The sequence below is a fragment of the Embiotoca jacksoni genome, unplaced genomic scaffold, assembly GCF_022577435.1.
Source record: "Embiotoca jacksoni isolate LCO1_2020_lvr unplaced genomic scaffold, fEmbJac1.0.p SCAF_9, whole genome shotgun sequence".
Lineage (NCBI taxonomy): Eukaryota > Metazoa > Chordata > Actinopteri > Embiotocidae > Embiotoca > Embiotoca jacksoni.
The window spans coordinates 18339957-18365386 of record NW_027185447.1 but is presented as its reverse complement, the minus strand read 5'-3'; the positions used below and the strand labels follow the sequence as shown (position 1 = coordinate 18365386).

At 42.7% G+C, this 25430-nt stretch overlaps 1 protein-coding gene across 1 annotated transcript; it reads left to right on the top strand.

Moving 5' to 3' along the window:
- Positions 1 to 68: 68 nt before the first annotated feature.
- Positions 69 to 23497, top strand: LOC138192980 (segment polarity protein dishevelled homolog DVL-1-like). The gene is made up of 15 exons (XM_069140731.1): positions 69 to 508; positions 5643 to 5712; positions 7672 to 7793; positions 10407 to 10525; positions 14114 to 14252; positions 15270 to 15363; positions 15510 to 15579; positions 15702 to 15841; positions 16426 to 16502; positions 17185 to 17252; positions 17348 to 17425; positions 17577 to 17711; positions 18131 to 18298; positions 18415 to 18630; positions 21472 to 23497. Exons 1-15 carry the CDS (start codon positions 339 to 341, stop codon positions 21990 to 21992), a joined length of 2187 nt encoding a protein of 728 aa, XP_068996832.1. The 5' UTR covers positions 69 to 338; the 3' UTR covers positions 21993 to 23497.
- Positions 23498 to 25430: the final 1933 nt, after the last annotated feature.

The following is a 25430-nucleotide window of genomic DNA, read 5'->3' as shown; positions in this document are numbered from 1 at the left end:
CAATTACCTCGTAAAAAAAAAAAAAAAAATAGTGCGATATTCCCAAGTCCATATCGCAAGGATGTGGACTGTCCCTTCCTGTTTTAGTGCCGAGAGAGCCACCGTACCGACTCACACTGGAGCAGGAATACAGGCACTCATAACGCGATTATGTCTGGATTTCCGCGGTGTTTACCAGAGACACGGAGCAGCATTTTCCATCGCGGGCTGTACAGGTTTATGTGTTAGGAAATGCAGTTATGTTATTCTCCGGGTAGCTGGTAACATAGCAGGCCTGTTTATTGCGCTGCCAACCCTTGTTCCTTTCCTGTGTCAATGATTGTCCTCCCCTTACTCTCATGGCGGAGACTAAAATAATATATCACATAGACGAGGAGGAGACTCCTTATCTGGTCAAACTGTCTGTTTCTCCGGAGAAAGTCACCTTATCGGATTTTAAAAATGTCCTCAACAATCGACCGGTCAATAGCTACAAATTCTTCTTCAAATCGATGGACCAGGATTTTGGGTAAGTGGCTACTGTCGGTGATTATTATTAGCCCGTTCGTGTGGCTCATTTGCTATTTATTGCAGTGTGTATTCAGACAGCACAACGCGGGCCTTAATAGGCACCATCAAACAACACTGGCTGCAACCTGCTTACATGTGTGCAAACTACAGCACCACGTCTGTCTCCACGCTCCTGGCACCTGCTCATTATTACAGGCTATCCTGTGCGCAGTGGAGGAGACACATGAGTGTTTGAAGTGATACCAGATCTGTCCAGAGCCCTAATGACGCAGCCCTGCACGGAATACACAAGAGCCAGACCCCAGCTCCTCGCATTAATGTCAATATACTAACCATGTGGAATATTTAAACGTCATAGCGAGGCTGAGAAAGCCTTCGTGTTCTCTCGTTCTCGGGGCTAATGTTCGGTTTTATTAGATTTTTTTTTTTTTTTTTTTCCCCTCGTGCCTAGTCATTGTAGCATGTGATTGTCAGTGTAGATGAAGATTTGAAAAAAAATAAAATAAAATAAAAAAAATCATTGCTAGCCCAGGAAGTTGTCTTTCTTCACCAACACACACAATGGACCACTGCAGGTGAATCCCAAAGGATTATGGGAAGCACATGCCAGTGATTGTGACCATATGCATCATTTTATCACCTATTAATTGCCTGAGAGGTGTTAATCCTTCAAACAGCACTCTATCTTTATGCCCTTCTTTTTCTACTATAAACATTGTAAATATCCACCATACACTCGTTACCGTAATGTCAGACAGGTTATAAAAGCTAAATTCTTTTAATACAGACGCATGCATTGTGATGGGACAATTTTTGCCATCTCATTGCCATCCAACAATCCACTCTTTGTTGTTATTTTGTCTCATGAGGGGATATAAAAATGTTCTCAACAATATCTTAACCACTAATTATGTTTTAGACTCTTCCTGGAATTGAAATAGGAGATTTTTTTTTTTGGAATACATGTTATGTAAAATAAGTTATTTTAGCAAAACATGGAAATGTGAACAAATTCAGTAAAATCTGTGTTTTCTGTAACTTATTTTATTCTTTTTGATGGTATATTCCACCCCAGAAAGTCAGAAGAGCTACCTCTATTCTACAGTACCTCCGCTGGATGCTGGTTGCGATGAATAATAGAAATATTTCCTCCCTGTTTCTCTTCTTCTTCCTTTTCCTCCCTGTTCCTCACTTTGTCATCCCATGCTGGTTTTCAGGAGTTACACCGGGTCTACAAAGCCCTTCAGTGTCTTGGTCAGCGAGATCTGCTTGTATCCGGTCTCTGCTGGGGATGACATATTTGTGTCAGTGCCTGTTCTCATTCCAGTCTGAACAGTCATACACGGGGCCCACGTACATTAATATCGAGCCTCATAATCGCATACACGATTTGAGGAAATGCACGGGCGGGCAGTCGCTTTGGACTCAAACGTCATGCATTTCCACTGCAGCCTGACCTTGTGAGGGAAACTCGCTCTTCCTGGTGGCGGGCTAGGCTCGGTGCGCCGCTTTGTCCCCAGCCCTGGCTTCCTGCCTGTCTTGTGCTGCAGGCCGGGCTGCTCACTGGGCCTCAGGTGATCGACAAGCAGATTATGGAAACAAACAAAGCATGTTTGCTCTCTCCACATGGAGACACGACTTCAGGTTGCTGAGCGCACGCCTACATAGGCCCAACGTTCCTGCGTGTGCATCAACAAAATATCCTGAAGTACATTGTGAAGTGGACGGTATGTCTACTATATTTTCACATGGAGCTGTTACACACAGATTATAAAGGCATCTCCACGAGCATGCCCGCCTTTGAGTTAAGGTTGAATTTTCAGGCTCTGCAAGTGCCGTATGGTACTGGCACAGTATGGAAGCAAACTCAGTCAAAGGCACAGAGGAAAGCAGCGCTTTGTGGTAGCCATGCTGGCTGTACTGCACACACAGACAGTATGGCTGCTGGAGAATTAGCAAGGGAGGAATAAGAAGGCTGAACAGAGAGGGAAAACATCAAATCCCTTGCAGTTATAGACAGTGTTTGAAATGTAAATGAGCAGTCAGTGCAAGGTCCTCTGTTGTAGACCCCCTGCTGAGCAGAAAAAAAACAGCCATTTTCTTATGGGATTGCTGAACTGCATTTGTACCGGCCATATCAGCGTTTTAAGCAATGGCCACACAAATTTGATAAACGCTTTGCCCCCCCAAACGCCCCAGTTTACCGCAGTGAACATGTCGTTTTAGTTCCCTTTGGATTTGCATGGAACCAGGGGCTGTGGCATTTCCATTCAAACAACACAGCACAGCAAATTGAACGATGAGCATTTCTTGCGCACGTTTCATACTTCAGTTGTTTTTTTTTCCCTCAGTAATATTCATTCATTCATCAATATTCATAAGACAGGAAGCTAATTGAGGCTGGGTTGTTTTGAAGCAACCCACTTGGCTTTTTCGGTGACTTCAAGGTGATGATATGGCGTTTTGTCATTGCCACTGGTGGTGAGTGGGTTTGAGACCTCACTATAATGCAAGTCACAGAGGCAGTGTGGAGCTGAGGACGCAGCCAAGCTGAAGGTCTGAAAGAAACAGTCTTGTTTGTGCCTCAGAAAATAGGAGGCTGGTGAGGGGATATTTCTTCTGCTGAGAAAGTAAAGCTGAGCCTCTGTAGTCGGAGGACAAAAATCTGCAGCTTTGTGCACAAATGCACCCCTGCCTCCCCGCGCTTGTTTTCGCTATTCGTGACAGATTTTAAGGTTATACTGCACGTTGTTACCGTTGCATCAACAGCTTACTGTGGTACTGATTATATAATATTCATCATATAGTGACATGATTAACAGAAAAGGAACTAAAACGTCTCTACTTCATGGTTATGATGCTGTATTAAATGTGCCATCAGCAGGATGTGCGCTATTATTAACATCTTTAGATGGTTAAAACTAAGCTGTTTTCTGAGTGAGGCTCAGTGTTATTTTGAAGTCTTTCTATTCCCAATCTTATTCGACTACAAATATTTTGCTTCCCTGTTTATAGTATCATTAGCATCGGCCCACCAAAGTCCTTGGACTGCTGGCCGGTGCTGGCCGGCTGCTCCTGCCTCTGGTTTCTGGTTTAGGCTGTAAGTTGCCCAGCCCTCCTCCGTTCTCCAAAGCATAAACAAACACGGCTAATCTTCCCCAGCTACACAAATATTTCCAGCGGCGGAATATTCCGCAATCACCGGGGTAAATCTTGTGTCATTATCATGTGAAATCTGTTAAAACCTATTTAAGCTGCCAGGTCTAGGAAGTCAGATCTGTGACAGCAGTCTACACCAGACACATGCGTCTCTAAACACTCTAAACAGGGGTTGTTGTTTTTGTGTGTGTGTGTGTGTGTGTGTGTGTGTGTGTGTGTGTGTGTGTGTGTGTGTGTGTGTGTGTGTGTGTGTGTGTTGTACATTTGTGTGCCTGTCCTTGTTAAAAGTTCAGAAGTGGAACTCAGACTGGTTTTGATATCAGATGGAAGCTGTTAAAGACGTCATCTGTTATCACTGGAATCGTTTCTTGCTTCTGTTGGTTTCACTTCTTACAACAGAGACACCGTATGTTTAAGAGATTTATTTTGCCTGCCAGTGCTTTCAGAGACCGTAAAATATAGTTACACTGGTCGACCGCACGAAGCGAACAGCCTCCCTTATTCCTGTCGAACATTAGGAAGAAGCATAGCTGCGATTTGTATTTGTACAGGCCACTCCCACATCCTCACAAGTCACCTTACAGCTGGTCGTGCAGCTCGAGAGAGAGGATGCAAACACTTCCTACCTAAAATGCAGCCGGCAGACTCAGCCCTGTCACCTCCCTCCCTTTTCCTCCCCGAGGTGGAACACGCCGCAGCGGCAGACTCTGTGGTCGTAAGCTCCAGCCACAAGGCTACGTTATCTCTGTCCACCACTCCCAGAAATACAGCTCCCACAGCAGCAGCGCACACAAAAACACCAACTAGCATGGCTAATCATTTCAGTAGCAGGGAAGTTCTGGCAAACAAGAAGAGAATATAGCTGTAAAAGTCACTGTCAGAGACACCCCTGCATAAAATCTTAGGATTTCCTGCTGCTCTCAAGTCGAGCGTCTCCCTTTTCATGTTCAAAGCCGAGAAGCTAATGTGAGATCTCCACTGAGTTTAAGACATGCTTGGCTGTATCAATTCTGGAAAAAAAAAAAAAAAAATCATTTGCCAAAAAAAAACAAGCGACATACATGAAGACATACAGGGAGTTAGTTTTATAATGGATTGAGGATGTTATATATCCCCTAGACTGTGTCGGTGTGTATTTGTGAGCTCATCTTCCAGCCCCTCGGCCAGCTCCAGACGTGATCTGTGTGACAGGGACCCAGCAGGTGTGGTGACAGGTTGCTGCTGAACTGTGTCCCAGCAGGTCAGAGGCTAACTGGGAGGTTTTTTTTGTAGGGAATTTACAGCCGAAGACAAACACTGAAGGAGGCTCTCACACTAGATACCTCTATTAATACTCACTCCTGTCCCTCGACGCCTTGTTGTCGCCGCTATGAGGCTTTTTCTACCTACACACGCTCATAAAACATTCACACTGACACAAATTTATCTCTGTCGGTCTGGCTGCCTGTCTATCTATCTATCTATCTATCTATCTATCTATCTATCTATCTATCTATCTATCTATCTATCTATCTATCTCTTTCAATCTCTATCTGTCTGTCTATCTATCTATCTATCTATCTATCTATCTATCTATCTATCTATCTATCTATCTATCTATTTACAGTATCTCAGGTTGACATCACTGATTTATGGCCCTTTTCTTTCCAAGTTGAGTCATCCTTATCACTTTGTTGTGCTTAAGTGTAACTGGGCCAACAGCCACGATGTCCATAAATCGGTGATAGAGACTCAAACAGAGGGTGGCATCACTGCCGCTCTAGGAGCTTATCCATGCTAAGCAAGATTGCCAAGTTGTTTGAAAGCAATGTGAAAAATGTGACTTTCAAAGCCCAGAATGTCGCTCAGTATGTGCCAGCGATGCGGGGATGGGGAAGGTGTCTCTGCATTGTACCATGTTGTGTTGTTTAACTGACTCCGTGCCCTTCACCTGATCACCTAGCCTGACTGTATCTGTTGTGCCTGCTCCCCAGGGTTGTCAAAGAAGAGATTTCCGATGACAACGCCAAGCTGCCGTGCTTCAACGGGAGAGTGGTATCCTGGGTAAGTGAGATGGATGGAGCTCTCCTGGCTGCTCGCCTCAGCTCTAAGCAAAGATGTGAAACACTTATAGATCACGTAAATGTAGCCGTGTAACGCCTCCACAGAGGTTTTTTTTAAACACTCTTCACCTTGAGCTCACTGTTCAGCTGTAACGTAAAGGTGTGAGAGATTGCATTAGTTATTATTAGAAAATACAATCAAAGTTGGCTGAGTTGGACTCCTTAAACGACGAGTTAAATCATCTACTGTAATCCGATGGTCAGTAACTCTATTGACCTGTGTAGCGCTTTAGTGTTCTGTAATTGTGGAAGATAAACAGCGCTGTGAGGCCAAGTTTCCCTCCAGGGACGATAACATATGTCAATTTAAATCAGCCTGTCTATGTAAGAGGAGGATTTACATCTTAATCATTGCTCTGCCATACAGAACAGAGGACACAGGTTAAAGCTCTGCCTTTAAATATTGAAGGAAAACTGCAGGCAAGGGAAAATATATTAGTGAGACAAGCTGTGATTTAATCTACTTGGTGGCTTTTTGTCTGTTTTTTTTATTTTTTTTTATTTACAGTATATAGATGTTGCAGTTTATTGATCTCCGCGGGGAAAGTCATTATTTTGCCTGCCTCCCTCCAGAGGGAGGTCAGAGGTCAGAATAAGCCACACAGTACTGGCTGTAGACTTGTTAAAGACTGTCTTGCTTACTAACACTTACTCAGTGTCGATACTCTCTGACTGCAGGATCAAAGTTTTAACTTATCTTCAAATATGGTTTTACTACGCCACTAACAACCAGTTAGTCCAAATGTATGCACCTTAATGAATCATAAGCATTTTATTTATGAACATTTTTAATGGGGCCACCTTTCAATGTATTTTAAGCGATTTAACTATTCAAGCATCTCAATATTTACTCATTTTATAATTAGTTAATGTTTTCAAGTTTATGTTTTTGCTTTTATATTTATTTTCTTGTTTGGTTTTGTGTTTTCTTCTGCAACTATGTATATTACTGTTGCTTTTTGTGCTATTCTGTATATATCCTATTGTTTTATGTAATTTCAAGGCCCATCTTGGGGTAGCCCTTGCAAACTAGCTTTAACTAGGCTAGGCTAATCAATGTCAGTAGGACATTCAATGTCTCCATTATTGTTTATGTTTCTTCACTGCAAGTTGTCTACAGCTCCAAAAAATAATCCAACAAGCTCCACACGTTGTCATATTTTAAGGAAAAAGAAGACCCTGGTGTTTGGACACAAAAGTCCATCAGTGCATCTCTACTAATTTTCCTTAATAATACTGTTGAACACAGAAAGTAAATGCTTTTATAAAGCAATTTTCCATAAAACTGGGGAACCAGGGACCAGAGAGAAATCTGCTTATTCTTATGATGTTTTAAACACAAAGCCAGTTAGCACACAACAGGCACAGATGGTGATGGAAATTACAGGAATACTAACATAGTTGGAAATGGAGCAAAAAGAGCATCCCTGTCTTCATTTAAGAATCTGCATGAGAATAATCATAGTCCATGCAGTTGTTTGTCTCTCCACGGCTGCCTGCTTTAATTTTCATTATTCCGGCTAAGATGAAAGGAAGGATCATTGTACATCATCCTCCGTGTTGACACTCAGCTGAGTAAAAGCAGTGTGGTCTTTTAAGTTTCAATGTCGCCTGCCGTGTTACTTCGAGTTCTTTATGCGTCGCCACCAGTCATCTTCAGACCTCTCTGCAGCATCTCACTTCATAGCCTCTCCTCCTGTGTACTTGTACTGACACTCATGTGTACTTGTACACGAGTGTCTGTCCCTGTGGTGCCACTGTCTGTTAGTACAGTCTGTTGAGTTTGTTTCTGATCCTCCGTCTGCACGCTGTGGGTCTGTATAACACAACAAAATATTTATGTTTTTCTCTCTCTCAGCTGAATATGTCTGATGTATCATGAATATTTCTTTTCCGTCAGTTGGTCCTGGCAGAGAGCGCTCACTCCGATGGAGGATCTCAGTGCACAGAGAGCCATCCGGAGCTTCCCCCACCCCTCGAGAGAACAGGGGGCATCGGGGACTCGCGACCCCCCTCCTTCCAGTGAGTAGGCTGATTGCCGCTTGTCATGTATGCACAATTTCACGCACGCATGTAGGGAGGTGTAGTCAAGCGCACAGTCCTGTGCGCTGAGTAACCTTTTTATTTCCCAGCATGCCATATGTGCTAATCAGAACGTGGATAGCTGAGCAGAGAGATTCGTCACCACGGGCTCGTATGGGAAGTGTAGGTGATTGATACTCCAGTGTGCGAATATAGCATGAAGTAAGTGCTAAAGCTTAACTGGAGGAACATGCATGGGGGCGACTATCTTTCGCACTTCCCACCCACACAGCCGTGGAGTGAGGTGTTAGTCCGCTCGTCGATGTAAACATGATGCGTACGCCGCCAGTACTGCTGATTCTTGAATTAGCCTTCCTAGCACAAACATCTTCAGGCACATACTGGCACTCAGTGAGGCCCCATTGTGTTCAGTCACTCAGACCATTCATCCATACTCGGCTAATAAAGGCACACGTGGCCCGAAAATACACACGCTTAGAAAAGGGTGATTTTTTTTTTTCCCCCCCCCCAGCTGCAGGTACCTGAGCAGAGTTTGACTTAAAACTGGCAGATTAAAAACATATCACTGCACTTGCTAAGGAGAAGCCCTATGCTAAATATAGCTAGAAGGGCTGGGGGCAGCGGAGGCGAGGGTTGTTGCCATTAAAGCGCAAGAGCAATATGGCCGAGGCTCTATATTGAGAACATGCAATCTGTCATGTCTCGGTGTATCTCTTTATCCAGTGTTTGACATCTCAGCTCGCTTTTGCCCTCTATGGGCTGCTCCCTGCTGTTCGGCTGTCAGCTGTCCTGATGATTTTATTGTTCCCAGCCAGCTTTTACTACTGCCACCTCGTGGGCTAGACCACAGTTTGCCAGCCGTCCTTACCCCGCGTCACCCCCACCCCCTTCCTTCCCTCCGCCAGGCCACCCCTCCCTCACTCTCCCTTTCTCTTTCCCTCTTTGAGGCAGACAGGCAGGCCTTTCTCTCAGAGAAGCAGCGTGGTGAATTCCCTGTTGCGAACCTCCTCTCTTTCTGAAATGAATCCACTCTTCCGCCCTTTACCGCTCTCCGTAAATAGCTGGAATATTATTATCACTTCATTTTCTCTTTGTGCTTTATTCATGCATTTCATGTGTTTGTCGGTGTGAATAGCTCTATTTGATGAGCACACAGAATAGGTGTTTTGGGCTGAGAATGGACACAACTGATGTGCCTCTGCCTGGTAATCCGGATTAACAGACATTAAAAGCACCCATCTCCATTTCCCAAGAGGGAGGGGGTGGCGATTGGCACTAGTGAGGGTGTGTGTGTGTGTGTGTGTGGAGGGTGGGGGGGGGGGATAGGGGGGGGGGGGGGGTAAAAGGGGGTGGCGTTTGTTCACAGCTGCAGCCTTAGCGCCTCAGATAATCTCCCTCCGGATCAGCAGATCTGCACACCGGCTGGTCAGCAGCCATCGGCACTCACACGACAGGCAGATCACAACGACATCGATCAGCACGTTACCTTTCCAATAGAAATGCATCCAAATGCATCTTCGGTGATATTTGCATACGTGCGCTGGCCCGTGCTGGTGAAATGGGCCCAGGTGCACCATTAGTACTCTGTAGCAGAGGCGTGTAAGCATGCCCCATTGAGCACTTTATCCTGCTGAGTGAACACAGCAGACACAGCTTCCTGTCTGCTCTTGGGTTTTTAATTTGCATTGATCATCCACACATTGCCACTGAGGTGTGTGGGAGCATTGTTTTTAAAGGAGGCAGGATGATTTTGCTCCACACGTTTGTGTTTTGTGCCTCTTTTGCTCTGTTTACACACTCTGAATATGACACCGTTTGTATATGGGTGCTGCCATTCGGGCATAAGAGTGCATGAGTTCACATGTGATTATTTATGCAGGTGTAAGGTACATGGTGCTAACACGCCTAAGTGTGTGTGACAGACTGACAGGGTTGAGTAGAGTTCTCACCAGCTTTGGGTTTCCTCGGAGCCCCGTGGCTGTGTAAGTCCCTTCACCCCGGTGCCTGAGGCCACAGCATCTCCAGCCCTCTGACAGAATAACAATCTGCCCGCCAGCCTCTCCACAACCCCTCAAACTCCTCCCAGACCTCAAGTACACAGGCCGGCTTATTGCTCAGCCCACACCTGAGCTACCACTTCTCACTTTTTATGCGATCTGTCATTCTCCCCTCTCCGTCTCTCTCTCCCAATCATGCTCCAGGCACCATCTGGGCTTTTCAATAGGTCTCATTAATGCCAGTATTGTCCAGAATGGCTTCCTCTCAGGGTATCTGGTCATTAATGACACTTAGTGAAAAACACATCACATACCGCAGAACAATGAAACTGCTATTTTGGCCAGAGGGATTGAATTTGAAACAGAGTCATGATATGAGTTGCATATTCCCTTAAGGCTGAATGGCAGTCAAACAGATATTATAACAGACAGAAGTATATTGTAGCTGGGGATTGTGTTCGGGAGTTCGGGGTCACAGGCTGGCTAGAGAATTAATTCCAAACACGTTTTTGCAAAAGAGAGGGACAGAGAGAGTGTGTGTTTTGCGCATCATTATGAATCTGACTGAAGTTTTTTTTCGATGTGTATATTGCAGTGCCAACGCAGTGAGCAGCCGTGATGGCCTGGACACAGAGACGGGCACAGAGTCTCTCCTGAGCCACCGCAGAGAGCGAGAGAGGGAGCGCGCTCGCAGGAGAGCTCGAGAAACAGAGCGTGAGTATTATCAGCCAGAAACAGATGGATCCTAAAAAATGCAATTATCTTGTCATTTCAAAGTTATTGCATTTCAGTACCTCTTCATTTAACTTTCATGCTCTGCACAAGTCACTCAACAAAAAAAACAAAAAAACTGGACAGACAGCAGACATGTATGAAAAAAAAAAGAGGCCTCTGGGGATCAAGCGGTGCATGTTGAACTTCAGCTATGTCAAACCAAGAAACCAAGACGGAGAAAGTAAGAGGTGAATAAGTGTGTCTGTCAAAGTCTCTGGAATTCACTGTCTTTCCCAATAATTGTCGGTCCTCTGCTTCCTGTGTGTGGCTCAGGTTTATGGTCGGAGGGTGTTTTCCACAGGATGATTATACCCTGTCAGAAAACACCAGTGTTTTTGTGAAATGTCAGAGGAAAGTCTGTTGCAGCAAATTGTTGAAATATGAATGCAGCTTTCATACGGACGATTTAGAAAAGACATTGTTTGGATCTTGATTTTAAAATCCCCTGAGAGCTGTTATCAAATGCAAATACATCCGCTTTAATGTCGATATTAAAGTCACTCCGGTTGGAGAGGGACAGCACTCTCCAGGCTCGTTCAAAAGAAAAGCTCTCGTTTAGAGGGGCAATATTTTCAACATGCTGCCAGGCAACCTCACATGTCTGTGCTGTCCACAATAGTGATCAGAGTATGTTGGTGGAGCAGGAAAAACTGTTTTGTTATCAGCATAATCAAACCTGCAATATTTTCAGATACCGGCTTTCATTCTATTTCTGTCCCATACAAACATTGTGGCAAAATTAGATGGTGTTATGGCAGAAAGTAATGAACCAGCAGCTTCTAATGCTTTCAGTCCTCCATTGTTTTTACTCAGAAAAAAACCGTGTTATTTCTGCCTCTCTCTCTCTCTCTCTCTCTCGGTCTGCCTCTCTTCCCCGTGTCCGCTCTTCACAGCAAGCCTGGCTCTGCATCCCATGCTCCCGGCTCATTAACCAAATACTCATTCATTTATGTGGCGCAATTAGTATCACAGAGTACAGCATCAGGTTGGGGTTGTAGGAAGAGCTGCAACAAAATCTAAAGCTAAAATCAGATTTATCTGTATCTTACAGCAGCAGACTAACCATATATATGCATATCCAATGATTTCATTGTGATCCCACTCTGGTGCCTCTTATGACAAAGCTCTTGATTTGGCACAAGATATATCGTCGCTGCTGCTAAACAGCCAACTGAACATCTGTTACTTCGTTGGTTGTTTTACAGCGATTTACAGCGACACAGATTAGTCCCTATGGTAGAAGGGGCAGAGAGTTTCCTAAGGATCACCTTATGTATTCCACACAGCCTCCTGCTCTCTGTCTGCTAGTTTGTTAGCTCTAATTAGGTGAAACCATCAGGGGAGATTGGGTGGGCCTCTCGTGGTCTACCAGCAATTTTGTGGCTCATAAATCTGGCAGGCGAGGCCCGATGAAATGTAATTCAATTTGGCTCAGTCACATGGCGGGGATGTAAAGACATATAAAGGAGGAGCCCCGCCTCTGTGCCATCGCTGCCTGCAGCATCAGCAGCAGCAGCAGCAGGAATTCCCCTGTTACCTTATACACACGCTCCCAGTGATTCTGTCTCTGTGTGAATTCTGGTTGTTTTACAGCGATCAGTTAAAGTGTTGTCTCTCCGTGCTGCAACATTGAATAATGCAGCAGTTGAAAAGTTTCGGCGGGTGAACAGGTGTAAGGCCCACAGGGCAGCATGGCGTTATGGGACGTGATTGGTTTCATCGCCCCAAGTGCTGTGCATCTTAAGCTGCTGTGGGACAAGACTTTGACATCATTGCATTGGACCAGAGAACATTCAGTGCCCAAAAGAGAGAGGAACAAAAATATTGCTGTTGCATTAAATGTTATGCTGTTCAGAGCTGTCAGGATTTAAAGGTTGAGGTCAAAGAGAGCTAAGCCAAAGCACTCATGTTTGTAGCAAAAAAAAAAAAAAAAACAGCTGTTAAACTTCAACTGCCCGCTGTTATGAAAAGTATCCTAAAATAATTTCGTTAAAAGGAAACCGTGCTAAAAGCATTTGGGCTTTTAATAACCTGATGGTGTTTTTCACCTGAGGCAGAGAGGGGAGAGGAGAGCAAGATCATGTCAAATCCCATATGTCTCTTGTTTATCGGCATCGTCATCAGATCGGTCAGAGACAGATTAGCACTCATTCTATAGTTGCGTGCTGAGGGAGGGAGGGAGGGAGGGAGGGAGCGATACTTTCTCCTCACTCTCAGCTCACTTTCTCTGTGCATCGGATGAAGGCACACTGTCGGCTCTGGTGAGGGAGATTTGTTGTGTTATGTCCGGTGTTGGTGTTTGATATATGAACATGTTTTATGATACATGTGATTTCAGTTCGTGGTTTGTTTAATTCAGGTCGTTTTTCTGTCATTCCAATGTCATGGCAAGTTAGTTAAAATGAGATGCTTTTTTTTTTTTTTTTTTTTTTTTTAATGCATTTTTATTTACTTGTAAGCTTGTAAAGCTGGTGATGTTTATGCAATGTTTTATCATTAAAAGGGAACATTGACTAAAACAGAGAAAACCTACTTAGACACTGTCTTATTAGTCTATAATTGGTTTGTGGATCATGGTATACACAAAATAAACGAGGTTTCAATTTGTTTTAAAACCATTTAAAATGCCACAACTTTTTAAAAAGGTCATGATCACGTTCAAAGTTTAATTTGTTCAATCAGAAAGTGACTTTGCTGTTGAGTCTTCTTGTTTTCTTACTTGCTGCTCTTCACTGCCTCTATTGTAGATAAGCTGTGAAGCCTGTCAGCAGCCAGCTGGTGGCCAGAGATGTCTGGGGCTCAGGCTGTCTTTTAGAGAGCGGCTAGCACAGACGGAGCAGAGCGCACTCTCACAGATTTTCAGTCTGGCTTGGTGAACCTGCACTTGCTTTTTTTCTTTTTTGTTTTCCCTGTTGCCAGTCATCAGAGTCTGGGAGGAAATATGTCTGAGTGAATCCTGACAGCAGATGTCAAGTCCCTCTGCTGATTGAGTGTTTGTGTGCAGTAGCTCAGGTTTCATAAAAGCACCCTGTGGGCGGAGCTAGCGATGGGAACTACTTCATTGCTGGAATGTTTTGCTTGCTCGCGGGGAATACGTTGGCTACCACGCCCTCTTCGCCTAATGAGACCTTTACAACCAATCCGCTGTCACCCTGAGACAGCACCACCTCTCTGGCAACGTACGTATGGAGACGGACGGGGAAGTCCTGCTGGGAATTTCAAAACATGGGACACTGCTTTTTCTTATCTTTCTGTTGGGAAGTGAATTTGTACAGAGCTGTGTACAGTTAGGCCCTTCATTGAAAGTATTCTGGTTTTCAAATCATGTCAATATCTTCCTGAGGTATCACAGATTAAAGATTCACTTTTATTTCTGTCACTTTTTTTTTTTTTTTTATACAATTCTGTCACTCAATAACTCCAGCTTTCATCCCCTCCTGGTTGCTTCCTCACATTCTGATCTGACCCCGCATTGAGCAACGTGACCTCCCTTCTGACTCACTTCTCCTTTGCTCTTTCTCTCCACAGTCCCTCGAATCAACGGTCACTCTAAATCAGAGCGCACTGCGAGGGACTCGGCGATGGGCTACGACAGCGCCTCAGTAATGAGCAGCGAGCTGGAGTCCAGCTCATTTGTCGACAGCGAGGAAGATGAGGATGCTAGCAGGTAACATATTACCTCACATCAAACTGGATCTCTTTGCAAACCTGAAAACTTACAACAGTATTTGAAATTATCTTTTGTTTTTCAGTTCATAAATGCCACCAAAACAGAAAAAAAAACAACCTCTGTGAAGCTTATAATGTTGACACATGATATACTTTTATATTGGTGTCAGCAACTGCTGAAATCGCCACAGAAGTGTGTGTACATTTGAATTGAAATACCAATTGGTCGTATGTGTACTGTATGTCAGCTTTAGCCTGTTTCAAAGCAACATAAAGCAACTTACAAGCAATAAATATTCAATGAATATGCTTACAGCACTAAAAACCTCAGCTTACAAAATGACAGTAACTGTTCTGGTTCACTGTAATGTAAAATGTATTTTACTGTTATTTTTATATGCTGTCAATAGGAAGCATAGAAATACATAGACTTTTACATAGTTTTAAGAAAATGTATTTAATATTCCTAATGAACACGTTGGGTCCTTTCATCTCACCTATATTGGGCAATATGGACCTAAACAATTCAATCGGTATTTGGTATTTCAGGGTATTTTCTCAATAATACTATTTTTGACAATATGACAAAATACTGAAAAAAGATTTTAGCATTAATTTCAAAACCACATGTTTGCAGAAAAATAAGTGACAGTTTTATATGTCACCATAACGCCTCCATCGTGGAGCCGCTTCCAGCCATGCTTGTTGTTGGTATGCGCAAGACATGCATGTAATGTGTTTGACATTGTTCTACATTTTAATGATGTGGGGTCATTACATTACATTATCATGATATGCTTTTTTTTTTTTTTTATTATATTAAAAATCACTAATGTTATTGTGAACGATACAATATGGCACACCTATTCTCAGGTCTACACTCTATATTTAGTTAATATGACTACATGAACAAATTTGCACACCCTTGCCTCTTTTCATATTCTAAAATCCTATTTTTGTCTCCTCCGTCTTTATTTCAATTTCAATAATTGGTCTTTCTTCTTCTGTGTTTCAGGCTCAGTAGTTCCACAGAACAGAGTTCCTCTTCACAGCTGATGCGCAGACACAAGCGGCGCAGACGGAGGCACAAAGTGGCCAAGATAGACCGGGTATGCACTTCAAAGACACATCAGTGCCTCCGCTGAAATTGAGATTGACGCTGAGTGCGAGAAACAGATGAGAGAGCTGATTGATATAGACTTCATGCCACTTTTATTTACAATGTGCTCATTGTAACCTCTTCCTGCCTTTCCAGTCTTCATCCTTCAGCAGTATCACAGACTCGACCATGAGCCTCAACATCATCACCGTCACACTTAACATGGGTAATCCTGATAACGCCCACAACTATTAAATTATACATCAGAATTTAATGCACATATCGTTCATATTCTAATCTTTGTCAGACCTATTTTATCTCACTTATGCTGTGCTTTCTCCCTGACAGAGAAGTACAATTTTCTGGGTATTAGTATTGTTGGTCAGAGTAATGACCGGGGAGACGGCGGTATTTACATCGGCTCTATCATGAAGGGAGGAGCGGTTGCTGCTGATGGCAGAATAGAACCTGGAGACATGCTCCTCCAGGTAATCATCCACTTTTACAAATTGTAGTTGGGCATTGGAAATTTTCACCAGCATGCATTTTTGTGGCAAATATCAGTGTTTTACGTGGCACTTCTGCTGTTGTTCTCTTACAGCGTCAAAGCTGACACATAAAGAGATCACTATTTGTCTTCAGTTTTTTTGGCCTGTTAATAACCACTTTTTTATTCACTTCCTCCACTAGACTTTTATGTAAAAGTTATAATTCTGCTTCTCGTTTTCCTTCCTGTTATTGACGTGCTCTGAGGTTTTTGCGGCAGAGCTCTGCAGCTACACCCACTATAAAACACATGCTGGCTGATTGCAACTAGTTGTTTCCCCAACACTAACAATATAGATTGTTTTAGGACTATATATCCCATAGAAAGCAGTTTAGGATTTGCAGGCATCTGAAGGCCTAAGAGTGCTGCAGAGATTACCGTGTGCACAGCATAAGTGCATAAACACATCTCAGGCTCCTGCAGAACTGCAAAATAATATTTTAGTCATGAAAACACAATGTGTCATTAAGTAATGTGATTTGATATAATGACTTAATTATGTGGTTTGTTTTGTCTGTCAACCAGGTGAATGATGTAAACTTTGAGAACATGAGTAACGACGACGCCGTGAGGATCTTAAGAGAGATTGTTTCCAAAACTGGGTAAGAACATTCATCATACTCAGACCAATTATTGAATGTTGTGATTATTGCATTCTTTGCTGGGGAAGCTTATCACAATGAGAGCATAACTTACTATTTGAGAGGTGTAATGCATAAAACAGACAGGGTACTGTATGGTTGGTCAGAGGGGTTAGAGAATTAAGGAAAGCCTATTGAGAAAAATTATGATTGGTACCACTAAAGCTGGTTTGTTGCGAGATTTGTGGACTTTTATGACCATTTTTGCAACTTATTTTAAAAGAAGCCTGCTGACTTTCTAAGCTGCTATCAACAACTTCTCTGCTCACACAACCAATTGACTGACCAATAAGGTTTACATACTAATACTCGGTATACTGCTGTCATATAGGGATCTGTAGTGAGTTGTATGAAGCACTTTCTCTTTCATTGATCTCTTTGTCAACTCATAATTGAAACAGTAGAACTTTTACATACCGGCAGTTTTACACATTTTACAGGTGTATTACAAATAATAATAATAATAATAATAATAATAATAATAATGTGGTCGATAATACGTAGTAGACGGCACTAAACCTTGCTCCAATATATTTGTAATTTAAAAGATTGCAATTTACACTTGTTTTCTTATCTCACACTATCGCATATTTCTGTGTTTTGATTTCTTTTATTTACACTTATTTTCTATATTCTTCTCCAGTCCTATTAGTCTTACTGTTGCCAAATGTTGGGACCCATCTCCACGAAGCTACTTCACCATCCCTCGTGGTAAGACATACACTAGTGGTATATGTTTAATTACATTGACAGTAAATAATTAGTAGAATTTATAGTAAGTTGCCTTATTTGTTTCATTTGTTCAGCTGAGCCAGTGAGACCAATTGACCCGGCAGCCTGGATTTCACACACCACAGCCCTGACAGGACCTTTCCCACACTACGGTAAACACACAACCAGCTACTTTTATCACATCATGAAACATTATTATTTTAGTACCTATACTAATTATGATCAACTTACATTATTTAAAGGTTTTCCCCCAAAAAAGTTCTGCTTGTCATGATTTTTTCACAAACTCTTTCTCCATCTCAGAGTTTGATGACTTGCCGCTGTCTGCAAGTAAAACTGACATGGCAACCATCGTCAAGGTGATGCAGTTGCCAGACTCTGGCCTCGAGATTCGGGACAGGATGTGGTTGAAGATCACCATCGCCAACGCTGTCATTGGTGAGAAAAATATTTGGATTTCTAAAAGTAATTTTCAATAAGTAATACAGAAAGGTTGGAGATATGCAGCAATTTCTATTGTACTGCGGTGAACCTTAATGCTGTGTCAAATTCACCGAGACATTTCTTTGAGGCAGTTTATTGTTACAAAATTCAAGAAATAGCATTAGCTCATTTTGGCATTTTTATTGTTTAACCACAAAATCTAAAACAAAGCGTGAGTCTGAAAATGATCGTACATAGTTTTGGCATTAATACCACAAACTTTATTGAAAGTTATTTCAACATCGTGCTGCTTGTCTGACTGTAGCTTCTGTGGTCACTGTGTGGTTACTGCATATCAACAATGTTTTTAGCATCTGTTCAACCCATCAGAGCTGGCGCCTACATGTCCATGACTGTGTCTGTGTCTCTGTCAGGTGCTGACGTGGTAGACTGGCTTTACTCCAGAGTAGAAGGATTCAAGGACCGGCGGGATGCGAGGAAGTATGCGAGTAGTCTGCTGAAACACGGCTACCTGAGACACACCGTCAACAAGATCACCTTCTCCGAACAGTGCTACTATACTTTTGGGGACCTCTGCCAAAGTACAGCCACTTCTCGCACACTACCAATAATGCAACTCCCTCATCATACAATTTTCTTGTGAATGGAAGGATTGTACTAAATCTTCCCCTCTCTTGTTCTGTTTTCTCTCATCAAGACATGGCATCACTCAATTTAAACGAGGGATCCAGTGGCGGAGGCTCGGAGCAGGACACTTTGGCACCGCTACCTCCCACCAGCAACCCCTGGCCTCTGGGCGGGCAGCCATTCCCCTACCCTCCTTTTCCATCCGCGCCCCCCAGCTTCCCGCCAGGATACTCGGACCCGTGCCACAGTTTCCACAGTGGGAGCGCAGGCAGCCAGCACAGTGAGGGTGAGCAATGAGGAGGGGCAAAAACGAGCCTTAGAGTTTTCCATCAATTCCATCACTAATTAATGAAATATTTTGACTCAATGTGCAACAAGACATTAAGTTTTTCTGGCATATGACGTCAGTCTTAACGAGTGTCTGACTCATTTTAATGGTAGCTTTTCTGGCTCTCTGCGCAGGAAGTTGACATTGGATTGTATTTTTCCATAATTCTGTGTATTCTAAAACGCGTCCTGTATTGTCAAGGTCAATCATGAGCATCTTGAGTCATGCAGCGGACAGCTCTGCAGTACTGGGTGTGTACACAAAGAAAAAACAAAAAACATTCCGATCAACCATGTGATTCTACATCACCAGCTTGAAATGATCAAGCCCATCCCGATCCATCAGTTTCCTGTATGATCTTTTGTTTTCATCTTGAATCAAAATGTGATGGTGCTGCATGGTGTTTGATATCTGCATTGAAGGAGAGTGGAGAACCAGTGGGGTTTATACAGAAGTAGGTGGCTGTGAAAGGGCCTTCGTAGTATTTTAAACCAGGCAGCCCAGACAAATAATGGTAAATTACATGTTACCATTTCCCAGTCTAATTTCTGTTGTTTTGATTGATTCATCCAGACATCGTCATATCTTGTGTTCAGCCAGTTGTCGTTCTCTCCGTTGGTTTGTCTGCAACCTTTGGAAGAACAGACTTGACAAACATCGTCAAGTCATCATGGTTAATCATGTGTCTGCCTGCGTGTTTTCAGATAGTGCATGTGTCCATTTTAAGGAGAAGTTTCTCCCATCATTTTTTTTTTTTTTAGCTGGATGGCAAGAAAGGACCAGTTAAAGCCAGTTGGGTGTAAAGATTAGTCAGGGAGCTTACAGGCCAGATGTAATAGAGTGGGGAAGTCTGGGCTGGGAGGTGTGTGTAATTCTGTTGTTCCCTCTGTTTCTGCTGGGCAACGGTAGACTGAAGGAGGAGGTAGTCCCAGGACACTGGGGGAACCGGTAAGCCTGCTAACCCCCTCTCCTCTTCTGCTGCTCTCTCTTTCTGCTCTCTCTCTTCCCATTCAGACTTATTCTCTCACTCCTCTCTGTCTCTTCTGCTCAACGTTCTCCACCTACCATACTGTAGCTTTTAAGGGTTTTTTGTTTTTTTTTCCTCCGCTCGTCCCATGATTTTTCCTTCGTCCATATGTATCCTGTGTGTGAATCTCCTGACAGTTGATTCTCCCTCTCTGCACCTCTGGGCATGCATTCGTACTGTGCTGGGAGGTGCATGATGCAGGTGTGATCACTCTGAGGCTTGTGCTATCATTCCCACTGATAGGGGGCGATCACGCACCACTTTACCCAGTACTGTGGGGCTCATTGCAGAAGGGGAATTGTGGAATGTTTGATTTTGCAACTGTGTGGTACACCTCCATCAGTGCGTGTTACCAGCATTGAGACATGACACTAACCTACTTAAATATGAATATAACTTTTTCAAATAAATAAGTTATTCTGTAATATTTACAAAGTGCTGTGTAGTAATCTCATTCTAATGCAGGTGTATCATGTTTACTTGTATAATCTGTGAATGTTTCAATGTTTGTATGAATCAGATGAAGCTCAAGATATCAGTGGCTGCAGTGGAACGTGGGGGAAGATTCCTTGAGATAATCATGTTTGCCCTTGACTGTTGAATCTTGTTAGATTGCACAAGAAAATATCTGGTCTCACCTTAAACATTAAATTATTTGATAGTGTTAAAAGAGCAGTATGAAGGATTTAGGGAGATCTATTGGCAGATATGAAATATAATATTCATGAGTATGTTTTCATTCATATTTAACAGCCTAAAACTAAGAATCGTGTGTTGTCATTACTTTAGAATGAGGCTTTAATAGAGAGCAGGGCTGTGTCTCAAACCACGTACTTGCACGTAGTATTTTTAGTACATTCAAACTGTCATGTCAAGAAACATGCAGTGCATTACGAGTACACAAGCGGTGTACTTGAAGCGGTCCACAAATTGAGTTTGGATCTCTTGGAAAGGGAGGGAAAGCTGCAGCTGTTGTAGAATGCAGCACAATACAAAAACAAGTTGTGCACGTCCACACAAAGGTGTTTATTTCACTAAGTACTGCTGTTGGGTGGAAGCGATCGGTATGTTTATGTGTATGCAGAACAGAGGGCACAAAAACACGTTCATTTTAAGTTACAATAATCAAACAAAGCCGGCAGATATGTTTGCGGTAGATGCATTCAAATGTTACGACCATTTTCAGTAAGTGCAGAACTTCAGTGTGCAATTTTAGACAACACCAACCTGTCAAAATTCAGGCACTACAAGTAAGTGTAATACCATGTAATTGTACAAATGGAAGTAGTTGTGATTTGAGACACATTGACCTTCCGTGCAGCCCACCATGTTGCACCGCCATGTTTCAACAGTAACCCGGAGTAGATAAAACAAAACAGTGACTCTAAAAGATGTTGTTTTGCTTTTTTTTTGTGCATTTCGCGGCCACCTTTGATTCCTCTACCTGCTGAGGAAAGAAGGGTGAGGCGAGGGGTGTTCACAATCTGGACCGTCACAGCTAGATGCCACTAAATCCTTCACACTGCTCCTTTAATGAAATATACTGTGGCTTCACTTGACATGTCATGTTCAGTGTCTGTTGCAGTTCACGAAGGCTTTGTTTAGCTTTTGTTTAATGTGTGACCGTTTCTCTCAAACTTAATCAGTAGTCAAATCAGCTTGTTCTGAATCAGCGGTCGCTGATGAGTCACAGCGTCTCACCGTGTATTTCAGGTTCAGTTTCCATGCTCTGCCGAAGGCCAAACTAAAATGTCTTTTTGCTTTCTCCACAGGAAGCCGAAGTAGTGGATCCAACCCCAGTGCAGGCAAAGGTAGACGCTCCTCCCCACAGGAGAAGGCCCAAAGGTCAACATGCAGTGAATCAGAGCCTGCCGTCCGTGGAGGGAGGCGCGGTGACAGGTCCGCCAGCCAAATGAGCCATCACAGCCACGCCGTCTCTAGTCACAGTCATGCCCGATCAAGTCTCAGCCACAGTCACTCACACAGGAGCCATGCTCTGTCAAAGAACAACCACCCCGCCTTCACCTACAGCCACGCCCCCTTCACCCAGCCCGGGCCGGGCTCCTGTGCCCATAGCGAGCGAAGCCATGCCTCCTCCTACGGCCCCCCAGGCTTGCCTCCCCCTTATTGTCTGGCCCGTCTGGTCCCCAAGACCTCTGTCAGCAGTAGCACACCCCCTGGAGCCCCTCCTGGGAGAGAGTTAGCAGCCGTTCCTCCTGAGCTCACCGCCAGTCGCCAGTCCTTCCAGCATGCTATGGGCAATCCCTGTGAGTTCTTTGTTGACATCATGTGACAGGACAGTGCCTTTAAAACTCAGTGAGCACAAAACAACTCTCCCTCATCCCCCACACCGACTTCACTTCCTCCTCGCCGTATTTTAACCATCTCTAGGTTCAGAATGTAGACACTGACTGGCCCTCTTCATAGCCCCCTGCTGTCTGTCTATTCATCTGATGTCCAAGCTAAAGGAGTACAGGCAGCGAGAGCTCGACAGGAGGGGGAGTCCTCTCACACACAAGCAGGGGTCCTCTGACTAGAAAAAAAACCCTCTTTTGTATTGACGTGACGTGTACAGTTTGTGAAATGTGAGTGGTATTCAGTGTGGTGATTTCTTTAAAACCTGCCACGAAGACATTCTCGGGAGTGCGTACACTACCTAGGATGTTTTTTTTCCGTCCTGCAAGACCTTTAAAGCTGTCTGGGCCTGGATATCAATCCCCCAGACCCAGACCGACAACTACGGCCTGCACTTAGGAACTCTTTTCTGGGCCTAGACCTTGAACTGGATCTCCTGACTCGTATCTGTGTGAGTCAAACCTCTGACCCCGTTTCCCTTATGCTGTGGCATCGCTAACAGCTTATTTAAGTTCTTACTTGCCAACTACTAAAACGCTAACCTTGATCTGTTTGCGATCTGAGGATTTCTTCAACTTCATAAGGGAGACCCTGTAGCCAGCCATTAGTTTAACTAGGCTGCATACTGCATGACTGTCTCAACTGCTTTAAAGAAATCTTCTAAATCCATTTTGTTTAAAGTATTACAATTCACGGAGGGAGGCGGTTACCTCTGGCCAATGTCCTAAAGGAAGAATCCGTACACTGGATGATTTTTGTGATGTTATTTATGTGATCATGTTGCATTGATGGTGTCATACTTTGTCTACTACAACTGACTGACAGACAATCAGACATCACTCTTTGTGAATCAGTGGCCAGTTTCCACTGTCCTAGCTGTGCTTTGTCGAATGTATCATTATTCCTGATTGAACCCTGGCATTCATAACAACATTTGGTTTAAACACATTTAAGTGAGCAAATCAACAAGATTGCAAACAGTGGACACGCACCACAGTTGTCTCGTTTGTAGCGAGTGTGAGCTTCAATAAGAGTCAGTGTGATAAAAGCCAAAGCCTCACATTGTGTGGTGGATATTTCTTTATATTGTCGGAGCTGTCTGTGATGTCAATCTTTTTATGATAATCATTAGACACTTCATTTCAAAGTGACTTCAAGGGGAATTCTGATCTTCAGATGATCTCCTTGCAAAATAATGGCAAGCCCCTGTTGTATCTACATAAACTATAGTTACGAGAGGGAAATAACACACACACACACACACACACACACACACAAACACTAGTTTTATGAGCACTTTTCCATTTTGTCTCTCCCTCCCTTTAGTATGAAACACTGTTTGCAATCAAAGCTTTCTCTTTCATTTTGTTTCTTTACAAAAGAAGAATAAATTGTACATAGAAATTTATTATATATATGAATAAAAAGTCTATATGTTCAAAATGTTGTCTTCATTTTGCACATTAATTGCCTGGAATGCTTTAATAATTGAAATTTCTCATTTAAAATTAACTTTTTTTATAATGCAAACACAAACTATACTGACATTTTTATGACAGTTGGACGACAAACTATATTAGGACGTTTTTATGACAGTTTGGATGAAATACTATAGCAGGGCGTTTTAACATGTTGGAGAACATACTACAGTATGACATTTTTATGACATTTTGGAAGACAGTATCGTATGATATTTTTATGACATTTTTGATGAAATATTATAGCATGACATACTGACATTTTGGACGACATACTATAGTAAGACATTTTTATGACATTTTAGACAACATACTTTAGCAGGACATTTTCATGACATTTTGGAGGACATACTATAATATCAAGTTTCTATGACATTTTGGACAACATACTATCTTACTTTATTGTTTTTGGACATTTTTGACCACATGCTATACCAAGACATTCTTAGGGTATTTTTGACCACATACTATAATATGAAGTTTTTATGTCAGTTTGGATGACTTTCTTATGAATTTGTGGACAGCATACAATAATATGACATTTTAATGAAATTTTAGAGAACATTACAGTATCTATAGTATATATTGTATAATAAGATACTATACGATATATATATATCAATATATATAATCACAGCGGGGTCTTAGTGGGGGCAAATGTCATTTGGACCCCCCAATGTCAATATCATGGTTACGCCCCTGCATTTACTGTTAATTCATTTTAACTTGATTTCGATTCTAATTTAAATGTAATCTTTGAAAGATCAAATTTATTTTTTTCAGATTAACACAGGCAATATTTTTCTATTTGAATTAGGCACAAGCATTTCAAATGTGCAAGTGACACAATAGCAAAGCTGGTTATTTTTCAAGACTGAAATGTGTTCATCAAAGTCTAGAAAATGATTAACACTTACATCTTAACTGTAGGTAAAATATCACCGCAACACCAACTCTGCTATCATCACTTCATTTGATTGACGCTCCACAGTAACCACCCCTAAGTGGAAATTCCGAGCACCAGAGCCACTGCGTGTACTTTCCCAGTGGGCTGACGATACCTTCAAAGGCTTAAATGTGCTGTACCCCTACAGACCACTGTCTACTTGACCCACCAACCACAGATGTTTATACGACATACGTACATGGGCGTATCAGAAATTGACACCACACTCCCACACAGGAAGGAAGCGATGTCAGAGCTTCATGATCCCCTCGCCTGCAGAGGTAGATTATGAAGTGCCCTAAAACAGCCACCTAAATTATGACACAAAGAGGACATACGTAGTCAACGATTGACAAAGACTGCTGTTACAACTGACATGAGTTGCAGTTTAACTGACACTAACATACCATATGCAAAAATCCACACACACACCCTCATTTACCAGCAGCATGAACATCGCCAAACAACTTACCAAAAAACTTAACAGCATTTCCCAAATCAGTATGTTAATTGAGCAACTGGGGGTTTACTGTGCTTCATCATTGCATTTTTAGTGGGAGGTTTAAGGGTAAATGTGAGAGGTGTTTCTCAACCAAGGATGCGTTGGCAGATACTCACTCTTGACATCACAGCGTCATGAAAAATATGTCTACTCATAAATGAGGTTAGCCAATGTGAGGCTGAGAATGATAAGAATGTCAAAGGCAACATCTGTCAAATGTCACTTAAGCATCATGGCAGTGATGTGTGTTTTTGTGCATTTTATTTAGATTTATGACTTGACTTTGAGTGTGAGATTAAGCTACACTGTCCTCAGATAACCTTAATAATTGACTGTGATATCGAGTCATTAGTCAGCAAAATGTCCCTACTTTCCAAAAGTCAAAGCACTGCCAAGTAAGGAAATCAGAGTTTCCTTTTTAAAGGAAATAAGTGTCAGGTTTTTGTTTCA

Bases quoted from the DNA above. Each gene is read 5' to 3' on its own strand.
- LOC138192980 (XM_069140731.1), top strand. From the start codon at position 339: ATGGCGGAGACTAAAATAATATATCACATAGACGAGGAGGAGACTCCT. The intron at 7,794-10,406 runs GTGAGTAGGCTG...TGTATATTGCAG, and splicing joins TCGCGACCCCCCTCCTTCCA to TGCCAACGCAGTGAGCAGCC. The intron at 17,426-17,576 runs GTAAACACACAA...TCTCCATCTCAG, and splicing joins AGGACCTTTCCCACACTACG to AGTTTGATGACTTGCCGCTG.